The sequence below is a fragment of the Eublepharis macularius genome, chromosome 4 (assembly GCF_028583425.1).
Source record: "Eublepharis macularius isolate TG4126 chromosome 4, MPM_Emac_v1.0, whole genome shotgun sequence".
Taxonomy (NCBI): domain Eukaryota; kingdom Metazoa; phylum Chordata; class Lepidosauria; order Squamata; family Eublepharidae; genus Eublepharis; species Eublepharis macularius.
The window spans coordinates 182,005,013-182,027,182 of record NC_072793.1 but is presented as its reverse complement, the minus strand read 5'-3'; the positions used below and the strand labels follow the sequence as shown (position 1 = coordinate 182,027,182).

The 22,170-nt window shown below is 42.3% G+C and overlaps 1 protein-coding gene and 1 pseudogene across 1 annotated transcript in view; one reads left to right on the top strand and one right to left on the bottom strand.

Moving 5' to 3' along the window:
- Positions 1-22,170, top strand: part of LOC129329146 (uncharacterized) — a 134,285-nt gene that overhangs the window by 17,499 nt on the left and 94,616 nt on the right. Inside the window, 3 exon segments of the mRNA XM_054978584.1 lie at positions 3,577-3,584; positions 4,003-5,331; positions 9,254-9,265. Of these exon segments, the coding sequence (XP_054834559.1) occupies positions 3,577-3,584; positions 4,003-5,331; positions 9,254-9,265 (1,349 nt within the window).
- The window catches only part of LOC129327016 (zinc finger protein 845-like), a 42,070-nt pseudogene continuing 36,869 nt past the window's right edge, over positions 16,970-22,170 (bottom strand).

The following is a 22,170-nucleotide window of genomic DNA, read 5'->3' as shown; positions in this document are numbered from 1 at the left end:
TCTTTCCTGACTTTTTCCAGACAGTACAATCAATAACTGATGTTCCTGATAAGGCTATGAGTTCCCCTAGCAGTCTTTAATCCTATATCTAACTTCCAAGTGGCTGTAATGTGCAGATACTTAAATTAGCAAGTCTGGGCCACTAGGGAACAAAACAGATGTTAGCAGAAAAATCTGAATACCAAAAAAACAGCATGTTGTCTTCGCATGCACAACTTACTTCACCTCGCATCACCTCAATCTGAGTTTTTGAATTTGTACTTTTTGCCATTTGTTTGCATGTACAACTGCCGTAAGTCCTTGGTAATTAATTCTGTGGCTATTTTTATTGTGATGCTTTCATAGTACTGATGAGTTTTTAGCTTAATGTTTACAGTGGGGTAGTTTGCATTGTTTTATCTTGCTAACACCCGCCAGCAATATTAAAAATGTTTTCTATTTTTTAAAGAAACTATTTCCTTTCTGAGACTATTCAAGGGGGTTCTGAATCCCAGCAATAATTTTTTTCATTCCAAAGCAGGAGTCGTGGTTACCTCCGCTGACCTCCCGTCCTGCCTCGAAGAAGGCGAAGATCCATTTGGGCAGGACTCTCTGCAAGGAGCGAGAGCAGCAGGCGATGGTGAGTACCGTGGCAGGAGGGTCCTTCTGTCTCCTTGATCGGATGATAAATTCTCCTGGCAGATGTGACTCACTTTCTCTCCTTGCAGAATTCTAGCTCAACACAGATAATGAAATTTGTGCCATGGAGCCAGGCAGAAAAGTCAAACGAGGTCTGCAGGTTATTCCAATTGATAGACTTCCCTTCCCAAACCTTGATTATTATGGGCTACACATGATGACAGGGACCATGGCTGGAGGAGCTGCTTCAGATCTAGCCAGAGTCTTTGGTCACCAGACATGAAATGAGTGAGCCCTGGCTCCAAAGGCCTCCGAAGAGCCCAGTGAAGCAGCAGGAGAGAAGGAGGAGAGGGCATCAATTGGGAGAGGGGGAATGAAAAAGGGGTGATGGGCAGGTAAAAAGGAGGGGAAAGGCAAAGTGGGGACAGAAGGGGGGGAGAGAGAGAGAGGAAGAAGGAAAGAAACTGGGAACCTTTGAAAACAAAGCCCTTTGCAAACTTGCCTTGAGCATTCCCAAACTGTCTGGCTTTCACTGGAAAGAAAAAGTCTTCTGCCACACCCTCGTTGAGGCCCCTCTCTCACTGGACTGAATGCCCCAATAGGGCTGTCACCAGGTAGCATCCTTGGCCGGGTGGCTGTTTCTGATTAGGTAACCATCCCTGGCATATGTACCATATGTCAAGTGTACATATGGGTACTTTCTGGAATTGCTTCCATATGCACTCCTGACTTCACCTCCTGTCTACTTGACTTTCCCCTTGGGGCTTTATGGCTCTAGGTCCTTTCGAATCCTTAGTGTGAGGTCCTTCACTTGGATATTTGGCTGTACCGATGCCCGACCATGCCTCTTTTCATATCCATCCTTTTTGGTTATGTGTGTGATTTGCTCCATGCCCCTATACAGGACAGGCAGAAAATAACTTACAAGTTTAACATGATATTAAAGCTGTTTTGCTACAGCAGGCTTAATGCAGCTTAGACATTCATAATAGCCGTGCAGCAGGAAATTGGACTAGATTATTGTATGATATACCCCTGACTGGGACTCTTAATGTAGCTTCCCCCCTCTGCTGTCATCGGCGGAACCCTTGGCCTTTTATTATTCAGCCTTAACCAGGCCCGACCAACTGACTTTTATATATGCCATACATTTAGGTATGTGCATTTTGCTACATGCCCTCATGCGGGACAGGCACGATCGTACTTAGAAGATTTACATTTATACAAAAGGAATAAACCAGGAACGTGAATCAGGGCAAACGGCAGTCAGAGAGCTGGCGTCCAGCTAAGGCTCTTATTCTCACTGCTTCCAGGGACACTTTGGCTTTTGTGGTTAGCATCTGCTGGGCAGGTTCAGAAATAGAAAATACCAGACCTGGGCAATGGTTGTTGGGGGAGCCCTCCTCGCCTCTTGTTTAGCTTTCTTCGGAGGCATAGATAGATTTCCTATCTATTACATTGCTCTTTTCCTGTTGGGGGTAGCCTTTCCTCTTTCTACCTGTGCTTTGAGTCACAGATGGGGCAGTGTGTGTTTGGGGGTGTGCGCGCATGTTCTCTCTTTCCCCCAGCAAGTTAAACACCTGCTCTGTATGGATTGAGCAGTCAGGTGCATAGGTGAGATACTTTTGGCCACAGCCTGAGAGCCTTTAAAAAGGAAAGATCTTTATTCACTAATGATCTTTATTCTTTAAAATACACTCTCTGTTCCAAGGTTGCCAACTGGGGGTTGGGAAATTCCTAGAGATTTGGGCATGGCGCCTGGGGAGAAAGGAGTTGGGGGAGAAGAGGGGTGTCAAACGGGTATGATGCCATAGAGTCCAAGAGGACCTGATCTCTGTAGCCTGGAGATCACTTGTAATTCCAGAAGAATTCCAGACCTCACCTGGAGGACGGCAACCCTACTCAATTCACTAGAGCGCTAAGCAGTGAAACGTTATATATAAAACACTACATGGAATTACAGAATGAATAAAAAGAAAACACGTGGGGCTAAGTTGCACCCTCACAGGCATTACCTTGGCCTTCTCCTCCCCTGAAATGGACATAAGCCTGAAGGAACTTTTCAAATCGGACGCCGGGTTAAGACAGATTTCAGTTACTTTTTCCAGCCCTTGGCTTGGATGCAGCTGAGAGGGTCTTCAGGCCTTATAACCCTTCCTGCTCCAGGTGGGAGTGTTAGATTTGAACCTATCATGATCCTGGGAGCGGATCCCCACATGTACCCTTTCTCCAAAGAAATGAAGGCGCGCATCACAACCTTTTATGACCCTCTCACTGTATCCAAAGAGCCAACTGTCTTTTTGATGTCCTGGATTGGTTTTCATGAAATTCAAAAGGTACACGACGAGCAAACTTTACACAATTCACAGTATTCTGTTGTGATTGTAGCTAAATTGTTGGAGAGAGAGCTTAGAATAGCTAAACGGACTGGAATGAATGGTCTGTATTTAAACTGCACAGGAATTTTCTGTGCCTTTATGGTCAAATATGGCTTTTTAAAAAAAAGATGCTTAAGATCCTACTAGTGGGGTTAGGTGGAATGCTAGAATTAAGTTCATATGAAGGGAATGGAAAGCAGAGATCTCAACGTAGCTTTTGTAAGATGCTTTACAGAGGAGGAAACGAGAGAGGCAATCAGTTGCCATGAATACAAGACTCAGAGGAGTTAGCTGTGTTAGTCTGTAGTAGCAAAATAGAAAAGAGTCCAATAGCACCTTTAAGACTAACCGGCCTTACTGTAGCATAAGCCTTCGAGAATCACAGTTCTCTTCGTCAGATGAATACATGCATGACTACAAGAACATCCAAACTGCAGATTTATGCCAGTGCACTGAAACAGTGGCACAAAAAGCACTCCTGTGTGTATTTATTCTTGTGAGGTGACTTGCAACATCCAGTATTTGGGCTGCATAACCTTTAGGGATTACTAATCAATATGTCAATTATTAGTAATATTAGGGATGTATATATAGAGACATGCAAATGGAATTCCTTATGTTATCTTTTTTGATCTCTTACTCTGAATTGTTAACAGAGTTTGGCTCTTTAATTAGAACAGGTTGGAGACTCCCTGCTCTATGCAATCCTGGGCCTTTTCAACCCTGTAAATACTTCCCCTTCACCTACTATTGTCCTCTTCAACTAGCCATTGCCCTTGCAGGTCCCAGGAACAGGGACCTGCAAATGGATCTTTAAGATGAGCAATGAATTGTGTATAGTTGATCATTTCTGGCTCCATTTCTTTCTCACGGGGTTTGTTTCCTTATTTCATCAGGTGATGGGAGGGAGCCCAAGAAAGAAGGAAAGTATGGAAGAAAGAAGAAAGTTAAGCAGAAACAGCAGAAATTCATTTTGTTAAATGGAATCAATGTCAATGTGATTGACCTTAATGACCATGAGAGAATCCACACAGGGGAGAAACCATATAGCTGTTCTGAGTGTGGAAAGAACTTCAGTCAGAAAAAAAACCTGGCTTCCCATCAAAGCATCCATACAGGGGAGAAGCCATACAAATGCTCTGAATGTGGAAAGAGTTTCAGAGTCAGCAAATCTCTACTTTTACATAAAAGACTCCACACTGGGGAGAAACCATATAAATGTTCAGAATGTGGAAAGGGTTTCACGAACAAATCAGACCTTGTTTCCCATCAGAGAATCCACACAGGAGAGAAACCGTATAAATGCTCGAAATGTGGAAAGAGCTTCAGGGTCAGCTCTGCCCTAGTTTTACATCAAAGAATCCACACTGGAGAGAAACCCTATAAATGTTCTGAGTGTGGGAAGAGCTTCAATCAGAGCTCCCACCTGGCTTACCATCTAACTATCCACACAGGGGAGCATCCATTTAAATGCTCTGAATGTGGAAAGAGCTTCCGATGGAGCACACATCTTATTTCTCATCAAAGCATCCACACAGAGGGGAAACCATTTAAATGCTCAGAATGTGGAAAGGCTTTCATGCGCAGTGCAGACCTTGCTTTCCATCAAAGAATCCACACAGGAGAGAAACTGTATAATTGCTTGGTATGTGGAAAGTCTTTCTTACGCAGCTCAGGCATTGCTTCCCATCAAAGAACCCACACAGGTGACAAACCATATAAATGCTCAGAATGTGGAATGGTTTTCACGCAAAGCTCATCCCTTGCTTCCCATCGAAGAATCCATACTGGAGAGAAACCATATACATGCTCAGAATGTGGAAAGAGCTTTAGGACAAGTTCAGCCCTTACTTGTCATCAAAGAATCCACACAGGTGACAAACCATATAAATGCTCAGAATGTGGAAAGAGCTTTAGGAAGAGTTCAGACCTTTCTTCTCATCAAAGAATCCACACTGGGGAGAAATCCTATACATGTTCTGAGTGTGGGAAGAGCTTCAGGAAGAGCTCAGACCTTGTTTCCCATCATAGAATCCACACAGGAGAGAAACCATATAAATGCTGGACGTGTGGAAAGAGCTTCACAGTCAGCTCATCACTATTTTCTCATCAAAGAATCCACACAGGGGAGAAACCTTATAAATGTTCTGAGTGTGGAAAGAGCTTCAGTCAGAGCTCCCACCTGGCTTGCCATCAAAGAATCCACACACGGGAGCAGGCATTTAAATGCTCCGAATGTGGAAAGAGCTTCACATCCAGCACATCCCTTATTTCCCATCAACGAATCCACACAGAGGGGAAACCCTTTAAATGTTCGGAATGTGGAAAGGCTTTCGTGCGCAGCTCATCCCTTGCTTCCCATCTAAAAAGCCACGTAGGGGACAAACCTTAAAAAGGGCAGTAGCTACATAGACAAGCTGCAAAATTCGGTAAGAGTGCTGCTGAAGCCACCATTTGCTTCCTTGTTCCAGTTCCAGTGATAAGAGCAAGTAATGTTCCTGACAGAAATGCTTTGGACTTGTGCCGGGTGTCAGGCCGAGGGTTTTGGGTGCTGCCTTTCTTGATATTCCAACACAGCAAGGGACAGACCTTAAGATTTTTCCAAAAGGAGGCTCCTCAGATGCCTGAGTCATGAACACTTTACTTCTGCAAACGATTCCTAGTGAAATACTACCTGTAGTGAGATTCTAGCAGACCTTTCAAGGGCTTAAGTATAATGTAGGAGTTTGGGATACTACTGCTGATGTTACCGGTGGCCAATCTTTAGCAAACAATGCCCCGTAAGTATAGGGAAGTTTTAGAAGTTGAGACAGAACCTTTTGAACTTGACAGCTAAGTGAAGAACTAAAGCCACTGTGCCGTAAAAATGAAAGCATACTTGTTACTGTGTAGGCATTATTGACTGTTGAAATCTCAGAAGCCAAGGAGATAGTGTAACACTGGTGTTTATGGCTGGGAGGTTCAGTTTCTTGCTTTACAGAGTTCTTTGGACCTCTACGTTATCAAACACGAAATCAAAATAAACTGAGCAACATTGCAGAATTACATCGGTTAAGTAACAGTTGTTTACGTTTGCATTATTTACATTGCATCAACTTATTACAGAATTCAGGATTACTTGAACTTCCTAGGCCCAGAATATATTTATTATCAACACAGTATATCCACAGCTTTGCCCATGCTCTCCCAAGCAATAAAACTTACCTGCCCCAAGCTGTCCTTGAATTTCCTCCAGCACTTGAATGGCTTGTTTTCCTGACAGCCATTTGAGAAGGAGTCTCAAAAAGCAGGACAGCCATGTGTTCTGGATGACTCTAGTCAAGGCCTAATTCAGATCTAGGCCTGCGTTTAAGAAGCCCTAAGTGTCTAGTTAGAGAAAATTTTCTCCGAGTACTCTGCTTTCAAATTACATTCCCTTAACAGCCAATGACTTTCCACAAATCAAGTCACCAAAGACAGTGATCTTCAAAGGAATACGGGTTTATTTCTTTGTACTGATATAACCCATGACACATGGGTCAAAATGTGTAAAAACCTGTTCCGTTGAGGGGCTTTTATACGCTTCAGCTCTAATCGTTTACAGAATAAAAGATCAATGGCTAATACAAATTAGTTCTTCGAAATACATTCCTCCAGGAGAGATGGCACCCAGCAAGTCTAAGAGACAAGACAAATCAGATATTGTAGCATAAACATATTTAAATATCTGGAGCCATACTTTTGTCATGGTTATAAAATCTCTCTCGGAGATTGCTTTTCCCAGGGCTAGTACTCTGAGCACAAAGTGAAAACAAGAGAAATTCTTGAGAATGGAAAAGAATATCCTCTCAATGTAGGGCCAAAATAACTGGCAAGTCTAATCTGCTAGATGTGTGAGAAGGAATTTGCCTATCAGACAAACTTTGCCTTCTGTGTAAGTTTTCTGGCTTCAATAGTGCTCACATAGTTTGTAGGTGAAAGGTCCTAAAAAATTCCTTAACAGTTAGCTTTCCTATATCAACAGGATTTGAGTCCAGTGGCACCTTGTAGACCAACAAGATTTTCAGGGTGCAAGCTTTTGAGAGTCAGAGCTCCCTTCTTCAGATATCTGTCTCTCAAAAGCTTATATCCTGAAAATCATGTTGGTCTCTAAGGTGCCACTGGACTCCCGCTGTTCTACTGCAGGACGTCCCGCTGTTCTACTGCAGGATGTCATGGCTATCTGCCTAAAATTATCCTGGAGAAAATGGCTGTTTGGGCTGGTGGACTCTACGGGGGCATCAACATTCCCTCCCCAAGTTTGGACTTCTTCAAGCGCCACCCCCAAATCTCCAGGAATGTCTCAGGCCAAAGTTGGTAACCTGAGATGTTGCCAGGATTCTTTTCTAGCTGTTGGCACTCGTACCCCATCCTTCATGGCCAAGCTGGCCAGATGTGGCACTGATCACCTGCCTCCCTGCACTGGCTTCCTCATCCTTTCTGAAGAAGGGAACTCTGACTCTCAAAAGCTTACACTCTGAAAATCTGGTTGGTCCATAAGGTGCAATACATGGTACATTTTGGGTGTCTAGAAACCTTTAACAACATAAAACGTACACAATTAACAAACATTCCATATCCTGCATTCACGGATGATGTTTTATTTAAGTTCTTTAAAAGTTAACGCAGTGAAATCTTGCTGACCTTCACAGTTCTTTTCCGTATGTGCGCTGCTTGCAGAATGGAAGCGTTGGCTAGGCTCAGTTCTTCTCTAGCGTTTGCCGGGACCCGTTAGGGTGCAGCAGTCTAAGCTTTCGAATCCATTCTATCTCCTGTTACATTTATTCAGTGATGACCCAAAATGAATAATCTGTGAGTTTATGGTTAAGATCCAGAAAATGTACCGGTGGGGCACCAACTCTTGAGATCTAAAATGTTGCTTTTATGTTCTGGGAGACGGATTTCGAGAGCTCTGTTTGCCTGGAGTGCATCCTTTTGATCTACAGCTGGTAGCCGTTTGGGATGCAGGCTCCACCTTCCAGCTTGCCTTCTCTTCCACAGGTACTGCTGGCCAGCTTTCCTATTTAACTGGGGCTTCGTGCAGGAGGCATGAGCCGAAGGGTTCTTGACCCACGGCTCTTAGCCTGGGGACAGACTTCGTTTCTACAAGGTAAGGGACATGAGACGCTAGGAAGAGCTCCTCCAATCATGTGCTGCTTCAAGACATGATAAATCCACAAGGAGAAATCAAATTGTGGCAAACAACTAGACATTTGCTCTTGGGGGGGGGAAACCCTGTATTTTTTGAGAAGGGCATAAATACTGGTATTTGGTTTTATTCGGGTTCCCTGGTACCATTTCAGAATTCAGATTTGGGCTCTTCCAGGATTCTTGAATTCTTTGGGTTTAATTATTCCCTGTGGGGGAATTTTGGAAGAAAGGTTGAGAGACGGTACTGCATCAAGGATGGATGCAACACCTGCTGGACACTGCCTCCTTAAATATACCATGGTTGTAGCCCAACAATGTTGTCTGAGTAGAGGCCTCCAGTATGTTTGATATTTGAATATGTGGTTGTGAGATGCAAAACGGCTGATGAATTTAATATTGAAGTGCAGATGGGTGCTGGTAGATATGCAGGCGGGACTTGCCAAAGGCAACCAGTATAAAGCAGCAAGGCTCCCTGTTTATCTAACCTCTCTAGCATTCCACCTGCCAACAACAGGGCCACTTCCGCCTCCCCTGTTACACTAATACTATGCAATACTAGATCGGTTAGGAACAAGGTTACGTGCATTCCTGGGACATTGCAGGAAGAGGAAACTGATGTGGCACCAGAAAAATTACATGGTGTGTCTGTCCCAAATAACTCCCCCTGGCTATGGGGTCCTACACGAACCTCACTACGGTAGCCGGGCAGGAGGGGTTGCTATTATTCTCCGTGAGTCCTTCAACTTCTGTAGACTTCCAGTTCTAGCTATAGCTGGTATTGACTGCATGTTCCTGTCTCTGGGAATTAAAGAGAGACGGGGTATCCTGCTTATGTACAGACCACTGATCTCCCCCATAAGCACCCTTTCTAAGTTGGCAGAGCTGCTAGTAGATGTGGTATTGGAAACATCTAGACTTATTATTCTGGGGGACTTCACCATCCATGCTGAGTGTCCAAAGTCAGGGCTGGTTCAGGAATTTATAGCTTCCCTGGCAACCCTGGGCCTGTCTTAAATAGTGTCCGGCCCTACACACGAAAGAGGTCACACACTAGACTTAATATTTTTCACTGAACCGCTGAGGGAAAGTCTTATTTCAGCGTTGGAGATTCGGCATGAACCATGGTCAGACCACCATCTGCTGAAGGCAAAAGTGAATATGGCCCCAACACCCCACAAAATAAGTTGTCCACGAAGGCCCATGTACCCTTTTAGATTCCCAAAGGCCTTGGGTGATTTTAGAATCCCAGACACATGCCCCATGGGAGCTGCTGTAAGAGCGTGGAACATGAAGCTCCTTGAAGCTATTGACAGCATTGCTTCTTGTTGACCCCTCTGGCCCTTGGGACAGAAGCCAGCCCCATGGTTTACCATAGAGCTGGCTGACCTGAAGAAGGTTGGAAGGCGTCTAGAAAGATGCTGGTAAAAAAATCACACGGAAGCTGATAGAGCATGTTACAGAACCCACTGGATGACCTATTAAGCAGAAGTGAAAGTGGCAGAGAAGCATTATTTCTTGGCAACCATCATCTCAACTAGTTCATGACTATCCCAATTGTTTAAGCATTTCTTCAACTCTATACCGGATTCTTGCTAATGCTGTGTATGTGGTGCCTTCAAGTCATAGCTGACTCATGGCAACCCCTGGCCGGGTTTTCATGGCAATAGACTATCAGAGGTGGTTTGCCATTGCCTGCCTCTGCAACCCTGGTCTTTGTTGGAGGTCTCCCATCCAATTATTAATCAAGGCCAACCCTGCTTAGCTTTTGATCTCTGACAAGATCAGGCTCACCTGGGCTATCCAGGTTAGGGTCTTGCTAATGCTATGTCTTTGTAAACTTGTATTTATTTACCCTATGGCATTGTTGATGGAAATGTCTTTGATACTGACTGTACTAATCTCACACTGTGTAATCTGCCTTGAGTCTCAGTGAGAAAGGTGGACTATAAATGGCGTAAATTAAAAAATAAATAATAAAAAAACAATATTGCATACACTGTATAATCACTGTTGCAAGCAGTGAATTCTTTGAGATAATACTGTTTATTATCAATAGGATTGATGAAGCATTTTATTGGCTTGGCATGCTTACAGAAGATACAATATTCACAAGTAAAATAGCCCATGGGTAGGTTATATCCTGGAAACACTGGCTGCAAATTCCTATTCTGGTAAGTGCCACTGAGTATTAAAAGGTCTTCTTTTAATTACAGTTTTTATTTTAATAGATTAAAATCCCATTAAAGGGAAAAGGAAAAAGGGAAGTATATATAAGAGGAAAGAAAGAGAAAAAAAGAAAAGAAACAAAATAATAAACAAGGAAGAAAAATAGTACATATATAATAAACCATTTTCAGTTTTCTCTACGACACATATAACATCATTATAAAAATATTCTTGTGGTCTTATTGATACATAAAAATAACCCTTTCTAAGTATCCCCGTTTTTATTTGATTTCCCCAATTTTGTCCTCTTAAAAGTCAAATCCACAGATCATCCGTTCATTTTTTTTCCATTTCACGCAGAAAGTCAATAAGGTCTTTCAAACCAGCTGTTTTCTTGTAGACAATGGTGCGGTTTTTGTCACACATAGGTATATCATCTAGTATATTCCCGTTCTTATATGTACTCTTTTTTAAGCCTGCACTTCTAAAATTGTAGATTAAGCTACATACAAACCTTCCAGAGTCATCTGTTTTCCCCCTTAATAGTTTATTCCTAGCTTTGGCCATGACCTTGGTAAACGATATTTGCAAATCTTGCTGTGTGTATCCTTTTTGTGTTAGATTCCTTTGTAATTTCTTCTGATTCCAAGGAATTTAACACATGTGGTGGGGAGTGGCTGTCATATCTAAGGAGAGAGTTCTTAGCAGTTGCAAATTTCAGATTTACATCTCTGCTCAATTGTAAAAGGTGTGTAACTGGTCTGAAGTTCCCTGCCACAAAACAAAAAAAGGCTACAAAGAGACAGTTTGGTGTAGTGGTTAAGCACATGGGACTCTAATCTGGAGAGCAGGGTTTGATTCCCCACTCCTCCAATTGAAGCCAGCTGGGTGACCTTGGGCTAGTCACAGCTCTCTGGAGCTCTCTCAGCCCCACCCACCTCACAGGGTGTTTGTTGTGGGGATAATAACATACAGCCTGGAAAATCCACAACAACCAATAACAACATACTTTGTAAACCGCTCTGAGTGGCCATTAAGTTGTCCTGAAGGGCGATATATAAATCGAATGTTGTTGTTGTTATATCACCACCATTGACTAATATAGTTCTGAAAAGGGTTATAGGGAGAATACCAAAATCACACATGCATAAATTTGCCACCTCTGGAGCCATAGGAGACCTGAGTTTGTCAGTAATACTTGTTATTGAACTTAAAATAGTTTTTTTTAAGTACAATTTCTGATAAGGCCGTAAGAAAGGAAGCGGGCGGGGGGGGGGGCAGGTAACTGGTATCCTTACCATTCAATGTCTTCTCTATAATTGCTATAGCCTCTGATTGCGGAATGCTGGTATAAAGACGGTTCACATCAAATGTAACAAAGTGATTTTAATCAACATGGGATAAATTGGTCAGCTTGTTAATGAAATCAGTGGTATCCTTAATGTAGGAGGGAATGTTAGGAACAAAGAGTCTGAGGAAGCGCCCCATATACTTGGAAATAGGTTCTAAGATTGAATTGCAATGGCTCTCCCTGGAGGATGGTATATGCCTTTATGGATTTGGGGCAGTACATAGAATACAAGTATTCTGGGGCCAGTGTTATATAAGTACATTTTTTTCTCATGATGAGATACAGCCGCCTTTATAATGGTGTGATGTTCTTCAGTCAAGTTGTTTAGTGCCACCCCTTTCTAACTGTTTAAATTAGACCAGTAGGATTTTGTATTGCTTCCAAGTGCGTCTAAATCTTCTAATAATTTGTTTTCAAATGCCTGGATAGAGGCACCAGGCCTGGGGGTACAAAGTGTGAAACATGATGGAATTCCATAGAGGGGGAGCTTCATGACATACTCCCCCCCCCCCCGAATAAGCCTTCAGTCTTATTTCTGGGTGATTGTTGTGGGGATAATAATAGCATACTTGGTAAACTGCTCTGAGTGGGTGTTAAGTCATCCTGAAGAGCAGCGAATATTATTGTTATTATATGATAAATTTTAAAAATTCTAGGTTGCTTTCTACTGGATCACAAAGGGGTGTGGATGCTCGGCGATCAGTGCACATACAGTATAGTCATCTAAAAGAATTCTGGAGAACCCCCTGACAAAGCTGAGGTGAAACACGTAGGGGTTACTCAACATTAAAGAAATCTTTGTACCCTTCGCTGTTCCATCTTCGTGGTCACTAAGGTGCCACAGGACTCAAATCCTGCTGTTGTTTAGGTGAGTTGCCAACACGACAACTCACCTAAACTATCCTTCTGTAAAGTTAGATATTCCTGCCATTATAATAACATTCAACATTCGATTAACAGACACTCTTTGGTTCTTCTAATCTACTCGAGGCCATACAACTGTATTGCTCCTCTGTTTCATGACCTCCAAGGTTGTTCTATTTCTCTTCTAGGCCTCTAGATTCCTTTGTGACATGTCTAGCTATGGGTCTGGGCTAGCCCTGTTTCTGTGTGTAAAGACATGTTCTATGATTTTCAAGAACGTATCCCCCTTCATTTACATGAGTTTCCAAAAATACAAAGTAAATTCCTAAAATACAAGTGGCACCTAACAAAATTAGTGTAAGGGTATGAGATTTCATGAGCTACAGCTCACTTCAGATACAGCTAGAACGTGAGTCCATCTGTCCTTATATCTTGGAGAATGGAGTGATTACAGAAGCCAAATGATGATGGCCAGTGAATGACAAAGGCAGGTACAATTGGATAGGGTGGGGTATGAAGAGGGGTGGTGGGTGTGGAGAAGTTAGTGCTGGCAATGAAACGGGAAGCCTAGGTCTTGATTCAATCCAGGTGGATGCATTGTCTTGAGCTTCATTATCAGTTACAATTCAGCAGTCTCTAATCTCCCTTTGAAATTCCTCTGTAGGAGAACTGCAACTTTTAGGTCAACAACTGAACGTCCGGCTGGGGCAGCACAATGGGCCCTGGAGTGCTCCTGCTCACTTGAAACTGAATCGGGCCGGTGCAGAGCGCAGGAGTGTTTCCGGGGCAGTGCAATGGGCCCTGGAGTGCCCCTACGCTCCGCACTGGCCCGATTTGGGTCCATTTGAGGCTGAAATGGGCCCACTGCAGAGCGCAGGAATGCTGCTGGGGCGGCACATGCCCTTACAAGGTCCTGCTGTTGTAAACACGACGAGCTTTGTTGCTAGTGAAGCAATAATAGTACATAGTCAAGAGGCAATAGTTCTACCAGTCATGGAGAGAGGGAAAGCGACAGCAAGAAGCCAAGAGAATGACAGGTGAAAGGATCAGGTAGGTGGAGAATCCTCAAATCACCAAGCTCTGGCTTCCTCAGAAGGATGGGGAAGGTGAGGAAAGTGAGGAAAAAGCCTCTAGGAGAACCTCTTCTCTCACTTTCTCTGGGTACACACTACTACTTTTATGCTCTAATTTTGGAACAGCTTGTCTCGGTCTCAGGTTTGGAAAACCCATAACCAGACTCCACGTTTCCCCATGTCAGAGTTACATGATCATTCTATCAGTTTTCGATTTTTACGAACTTGCTGTTTGGTGGTCATCCAAAAGACATTGTGGAACTCGGCACAAATTCTTTACATAGACAGTCACAGTCACTGGGAATCATGCAAATTCCACATGGATGTCACCTTCATCAAGGTTCTACTTTCATGCCAGGTCAGATGACTTCCAGAAAACTTACCTGCCTGAAGCCGTCCTTGAATTTCATCCAACACCTGAATGGGTTGTTTTGCTTTTGGAAGGCATCTCCAAAAGCCGGGCACCCATGTGTTCTCGATTACTCTAGCCAAGACCTAATGCAGATATAGCTAAACATCTGGTTAGTTTTCCTAGATCAACAGGATTTGAGGCCAGTGACACCGTAGAGACCAACAAGATTTTCAGAGCAAGATTTTCAGCTCTTGAGAATCAGAGCCAGTTTGGGGATAATAATAACACTGTTTTTTTTTCACCATGCTAAACGGGGCATTAATCTGTGTAGAAGAGTGGTATATAAGCACAGTTATTATATAAGCATGATTATTAAAGAGCCAGTTTGGTGTAGTAGTTCGGAGTAGGATGTGCACGCGAAAAAGATTCCCATTTCCTGCTTTGGGTTTACCTGAAGCAGGAAAACAATCTGGAATAACCAGGAAGCCGCTTCGGGATTCGGGTACTTAAACCACTTCGGTGTGCTCCATAAAGCTTCAAGTTGGTATACCAAAGCTCAAAGCAGCACTTTTCTTGCAAAGCAGCTGCTTTGAGCTTCCCCCCCCCCACCTTTTTTTCCTGATGGGAGAGGGAGGAGGGAACCTGTTTGCCGTTTGCAGTGGTCACTACAGCCCCCTCTTCCCCCTTCCCATTGGGTAAAAACAGGCAAGAAGCTCAAAGCAGCACTTTTCTTGCCATTTGCAACAAAAGTGTTGTGGCCGCTGCTGCTCTACCCACTACATTATGAAGTGCTTCAGAAAGCTTTGCTTTGGTATTTCCGAATGGGCTCAGCAATGTTGGGGCCGATTTAGGAATACCGAATCTACCTAAATTGGAAACCAGAAGTGCACACCCTTAGTTAGGAATGGCAGGACTCTAATCTGGAGAACTGGGTTTCATTCTCCACTCCTCCTCTTGAAGCCAGCTGGGTGCCCTTGGGTCAGTGACAGTTTCTCCAAGCTCTCTCAGTCCCACTCACCTCACAGAGTGATTGTCATATCATAGCAACACACTTTGGAAACCGCTCTGAGTGGGTGTTGTCCTGAAGGGTGGTATATAAATTGAATGCTATTATTGTTGTTGTTTGTCTTTAAGGTGCCACTGAACTCAAATCCTGCTGTTCTACTGCATGGCAACATGGCTACACACCTAAATGTTTCCTCTATGAAATCATTCAACTCCTGGCAAGAGGTCCAGGTTAGGTTCATTACTGAATATTGTAGAGATGCAATACTATGATAGAATTGTTGATTCCATTCTAAACCTTTATTATTAAAAATGGTTATTTGGCATTCAATATCAGCTCGATCAATAGGAAATTGTAATAACTACATAGATAATTAAAGGAGAGCAATTACATGAGACCAAAAAAAATCTTACCCAAAGATAAACAGGTCAGGATAAATAGAAACTCCTGACCAATTCAGTTTCTCATATTTAGAGGGTTTCAGAGCCATCTCCGAACAATAACTCATTGTCTTGCTTCAAAAAGCTCACATTCTTGGCTAATTAATTAGAACACAGAACCATAAAGCTGTAAGGAACCCCAAGGGTCATCTAGTCCACCCCTTGCACAATACAGGAAATTTGCTGGTAACCCCACCCCCACCAGCAACTCCTGCTCTATGCTCAGAGGAAGGCAACAAACCTCCAGGATCCAGGATCTATCTGGCCTGGAGGAAAATTCCTACCTGACCCCAAAGTGGCATTTTTATAATTTCAAACACCAGATAAGGTTATCTATATTTGACACAACTTCTTAAAGGATATAAAAATTGTTAGTTCGTTTCCCCTCTATTTTATCTTAAAATCTATTGAAAATTAGTGGCTACAAGTTTCTCATGCATTTGAGTATCTTTCGGCTCTCCAATATCCTTGAATCGTATCTTCAGCTTCTGTGAAGTTAGACATTCCGGCCATTCTCAGACACTCTTTGCACCTGGGTTACAATACATTGTATTGATATGGGTTAGACAGTTCTTCTAATCAACACAGTTGTGTTACTCCTTTGTTCCCTGCTGCACTCCAAGATAGTTGTATTTCTCTTCTAGGCCTCTAGACTTCCTTTGTGGCATTCCTATGGGTCTGGGCTAGCCCTTTTCTGTGTGAAAATACATCTGCTATGATTTTCTTTCTCTAGTCCAACAGCTGTTCTCCGGTGGTTCTAGCTAGATCCATGATACGTGCATCTAAAATTCCCCCCAAAGTATCCTTAGAGTCTCTGAACTAGCAATATGAAGATTTAACAGATGTGTTTAACACGTGTTGTAGAACAGTTCCCTAATTCTCCTAACTTATCAAACCAAATCACATTGATCATTGACCCTTTAAATATAGTATTAATACACCTTCAGCAATAGAGTTAACGTGAATGGGACTTTTCCTAAAAATTGTTTGTCTTACCAAGCCCTGTTTTCAAACTGTCCCTGTTTTAGAAATTTCCCTTTGGCAAACATTTCTCTCCGGTGGTTCTTTGCCTCACTTGTTTCTGAAATTCCTTGCACAGATTTCTTCATGAAACAGTAACTACCATCAAGCTGCCTTTAATTTTTCAGCTGCTGTCTTTAAATTGTTTAATCAATCCTGTACCGATATCCTTAAAAATCCCATTCACTGGCTTGCTTGCCTTATTCCATCAAAACTAACTAAAGAATATATATATACAGATGACTAAAAAAAAGCATTTTCATCGCTCATGGCTTCCAGTGCTCCCTCTGGGCTGATCCCAAACTCATTTTTAGCCTTTTTGGACACTTCAGCACTGTCCAGTGTAAACAATCCACTTTGTCCTGCTTAAACAAACTCTGATGTAATTTTGGCAGTCAAATAGAGGAATATTTCTCCTGTGGCAGTTTGAGAGCAGGCTTGGGACTCAACTCTCCAGGCCGAAAGGCCCACACATTGGAAAAGCCTAGAGGTTCATGTATATGTTGGCTATACATTAAAACTGAGTCTAACAAGAGAGTAATAAGATAGTTTAATATCCACCATACATAAACAGAGATTCTTCACAAAGTTTAACTTTAACCTTATAATCCCGGTCTCTTATCCTTTCACAGATGAAAATATTCCCTACATGAAACTGTTCTTACCCATCCGTTCTACCAGTATATCTAATTCTCAACCGGAGCCATAGAGCGCAGATCAAAAAATCAATATAATGGGCCCAGAAACAGATGGGGGATTTTTCCATAGACTTCTGAGAAGCCTGAGGTTGCAGAAAAATCTGTAATCTTTAAACAAAATACACTGAGGGGTTAACAACAATAGAAGCAATGTCTGTTGCTTTAAGAGATAAAGGTCTACTTAGACCTCACATAACTAAGTCCTCACTGGCCATTTTGGTGGTTGCTAAACAACCATGACAATATTGCTGAGGCTTCCAAGCTTTCTGTCAGTCAAAGGGGCGGGGGGGGAGGGACAGACTGACTTTCTAAACCTGACTTGAGCCATGAAGAGAAGGTGAATATAAATATATTAATAAGTACAACAAATAGGACAGAAACATGAGGGAAGATGTAGGAATGGAGGGGAAAATATTGGATTATAATCATAATAGAAATATATCCCTCTCCTTTGAGACATAGATACAATTTTTCCAGATATTGTGTTTACTTTGGGAGTTTCTCTCTCAAGGGGTAAAGTCTATGGTCTTTTTTACATGGGCAATTTTTGCCACGTTGGGCCCTTAAAGCAAAACGCCAGGGGGTGTGTTCTGTCAGGAAAATTACTTGCTCTATCCCTGCAACTCGAACAAGGAAGCAAATGGTGGCTTCTTCGGCTCTCTTACTGAATTTTGCAGTTTGTCCACATAGCTAGTCCATCTACCATTCTTAAGGTTTGTCCCCTATGTGAATTCTTAGATGGGAAGCAAGGGATGAGTTGCGCACGAAAGCCTTTCCACATTCCGAGCATTTAAACGGTTTCCCCTCTGTGTGGATTCTTTGATGAGAAATAAGGGGGGTGCTGGATGTGAAGCTCTTTCCACATTCAGAGCATTTAAATGGCCGCTCCCCTGTGTGGATTCTTTGATGGCAAGCCAGGTGGGAGCTCTGACTGAAGCTCTTCCCACACTCAGAGCATTTATAGGGTTTCTCCCCAGTGTGGATTCTTTGATGAGAAACTAGTGAAGAACTGACTGTGAAGCTTTTCCCACAAATCCAGCATTTATACGGTTTCTCTCCTGTGTGGGTTCTTTGATGGGAAACAAGCATTGAGCTCTTCCTAAAGCTCATTCCACACTCAGAACATTTATAGGATTTCTCCCCAGTGTGGATTCTTTGATGAGAAGAAAGGTCTGAATTCTTCCTAAAGCTCTTTCCACATTCTGAGCATTTATAGGGTTTGTCACCTGTGTGAATTCTTTGATGGCAAGAAAGGACTGAACTTGTCCTAAAGCTCTTTCCACATTCTGAGCATTTATATGGTTTCTCTCCAGTATGGATCCTTTGATGGGAAGCAAGGGATGAGCTTTGCGTGAAAACCATTCCACATTCTGAGCATTTATATGGTTTGTCACCTCTGTGGATTTTTTGATGGGAAGCAAGGGCTGAGCTGCGCATGAAAGTTTTTTCACATTGCGAGCATTTAAATGGTTTCCCCTCTGTGTGGATGCTTTGATGAGAAATAAGATCTGTGCTGGATATGAAGCTTTGTCCACATTCAGAACATTTAAATGGGAGTTCCCCTGTGTGGATTCTTTGATGACAAGTCAGGTGGGAGCTCTGAGTGAAGCTCTGTCCACACTCAGAACATTTATAGAGTTCCTCCCCAGTGTGCATTGTTTGATGAGAAACTAGGGATGAACTATCTGTGAAGCTCTTTCCACAAATCCAGCATTTATATGGATTCTCTGCTGTGTGTATTCTTTGATGGGAATTAAGGAGTATGCTGGAACTGAAGCTTTTTCCACATTCAGAGCATATATAGGATTTCTCCCCAGTGTGAATTTTTTCCTGAGAAAGGTCTGTACTCTTCATAAAGCTCGTTCCGTATTCTGATTTATATGGTTTGTCATCTGTGTGGATTCTTTGATGGCTAGAAAGGGCTGAACTTGTCCTAAAACTCTTTCCACAATCTGAGCATTTATATGGTTTCTCTCCAGAATGGATTCTTCGGTGGGAAGAAAGGGCTGAGCTGTGTGTGAATGCCATTCCACATTCTGAGCATTTGAATGGTTTCCCCTCTGTGTGGATGCTTCGATGAGAAATAAGGTGTGTGCTCCATCGGAAGCTCTTTCCACATTCAGAGCATTTAAATGGGAGCTCCCCTGTGTGGATAGTTAGATGGTAAGCCAAGTGGGAGCTCTGATTGAAGCTCTTCCCACACTCAGAACATTTATAGGGTTTCTCCCCAGTGTGGATTCTTTGATGTAAAACTAGGGCTGAGTTGACTCTGAAGCTCTTTCCACAAAACCTGCATGAATACGGTTTCTCTCCTGTGTGAATTCTTTGATGGGAAACAAGGCCTGAGTTGTTTGTGAAAGCTTTTCCACATTCTGAACATTTATATGGTTTCTCTCCAGTGTGGAGTCTTCTATGTAAAAGTAGGGATTTGCTGACTCTGAAGCGCTTCCCACATTCAGAACATTTATGTGGCTTCTCCCCTGTGTGGATGCTTTCATGGGAAGCCAGGTTTTTTTTCTGGCTGAAGCTTTTTCCACACTCAGAACAGCTATATGGTTTCTCCCCTGTGTGAATTCTCTGATGGGAAATGAGATGTGTTCTATAATTAAAGTCCTTTCCGCATTCTGAACATTTATATGGTTTCTCCCCTGTGTGGATTCTCTCATGGCCGGTAAGGTCAATTACATTGATATTGGCTCCATTCAACAAAATGCCTTTCTTCTCCTGTTTCTGCTTTACTTCAGTTTTCCTTCTGTGCTGTTGTTTTTTCTTGTGCTTCCTCCCATCACCTGAAGAAACAAGGAAACAAATCCGATAAGAAAGAAATGGACCCGAAAATTATCAAATATACCCAATTCGTCGCTCATCCTAAAGAGCCATATTTGTAAGACTATCCGTTGGCCCTGCAAGGGCGACTCTTATTCCAAAAATACTATATTGGTAAAAGGGTTGAAAAGGGTTGAAAAGGCCCAGTACTGCATAGAGCAAGGAGTCTCCAACCTTTTCTAATTAAAGAGCCAAACAATCAAAAATTAAGAGTAAGAGATCAAAAAAAGATACTGTAAAGGGTTTGTGGGGGGACCCCTTCACCTAACTTCCTATGTATGAGCTCTATTGAAGCTGAACTCTTACACAGGAGAGACAAATTCCTTCTCTCAAATTAAGCTGCAGGTTGAGTTAGCCCTACACAGGACAGAATGTCAACAATTTCTTTATTTTCGCTTTGCAATTAAGAATTAATTAACCTTGGATAGATCCCAAACGCTAAATTAAATCTCATCTTTTCATATTTCATATTTTCATTATTAGCTATGGCCAAACTAGCAATAGCATCAACCTGGAATCAGAAAAACTTAGCCACTGTTGCGAACTGGCAAGCCCGTATGTGGGACCATTTCATTATGGAAAAAATTACGGATCAAATAGCTCAAGGAGAAAACCCACACCACAAATCCTACCTACTTGAATAATGGTTCCCAGTTTTGGAGTACTTAACCAAAGAAGAGAGTGTGGTTAAAAATACAAATATCAAAAATATCAATCTATGGCTTATCTGTGATCATGCTTATAACTCTACATACTACTTTAGATATTTTTATTTTTAAGCCCAAACAGAAAATGTAAATAGGAATCAGAGATGTGAAGATTGCTTGTTTGTTAGTTCTTATCGTAAACTTATGTTTGTAAAATCTGACTGTTCTCTCATACTGTTTAAGAGAATCTTTTCACTACTTTTAAGCTTGTCATAATTTTGTATCGAATTTTTTTTTAAATGAAAAAAATTATTTTTAAAAAAGTATTAACCTTGGATAAGCAGTTAGCCAGGGAGTTTGTAAGCCCATTAACAGAGTTATGGCTCCAGGACTATATTACAGTAAGATCTGACTGTCCTGTCAATCAAACTTGCTTGGTGCCATGTATCCTGAGGAATGTAGTCTGAAGAATGGTTTATACTAATCTTCTGATCTTTTATTCTGTAAACAACCAGTACTGAAGGGTATAATGACCCCTCCAATGGAACTGGTTTTTACATAAGAGGTGATGTGTGTCATGGGTGTTAGGCTATGGATGACAGGCTATGGCAGATTAGATCCCTGTACCATTGTAGCAAGAAATCCAGGCTCTTGGTTAAATGGCTTTATTCAGAAATCAGATGATTTCCACAGATATGTCCATCGAATTACTCAGAAGCAAGGTAAGCATCTAAGCAGTAAGAACAAGTTGACAGGAACTGTGAGAAAACCCTTCCCCTTAACACACACATTTGCTCCTTCCCCCTCCCAACAGTAAAACAGGACTTTTGGCGCAAACTCGTCCTGAGAACGTCTCACATATTTGTACTATCAAGTTGAGACACTGAGAAAAGCAAGAGATCAAAGCTGAGACGCAGCAGTGCATGGGAGTGAGCAGTATACACGGTCAGAAGCACTGAAAGTTTCTACAGTCCGTTAGGTAAGGCACCTGCAGCTTCAATAAGCCTGTGAAGGGAAACAGTTATGGCACTGGCAATATGACATCAAGTTATAGCATGAAACATTGGTTCAGAAACAACAGCTCAGGATTAAGTAGTGGCATGGATGGGGCACAGATATGACAACGGTCTTATGCTGTAAACAATAAAGCCACATTTGGTTGTTGTGGGTTTTCCGGGCTGTATTGCCGTGGTCTTGGCATTGTAGACACTGAGAGATCTCTGTCTTTTGGTGCTACACCTCTGAAGATGCCAGCCACAGCTGCTGGTGAAACGTCAGGAACTACAATGCCAAGACCACGGCAATACAGCCCGAAAAACCCACAACAACCATTGTTCTCCAGCCGTGAAAGCCTTCGACAATATAAAGCCACATTTCTTTGAAGATCACTGCCTTTGGTGTCTTGGTTTGTGTAAAGTCATTGGCAGAAAGGGGAGATAAACAAAAAACAATGAGGATTTTGAATAAATCCCTTTCAGATACCATGTAAAAAAGTCTATTTTCATGTCTGAGTATATACATCCTTAATATTACTAATAATTGACATGTTGAATAATAATCCA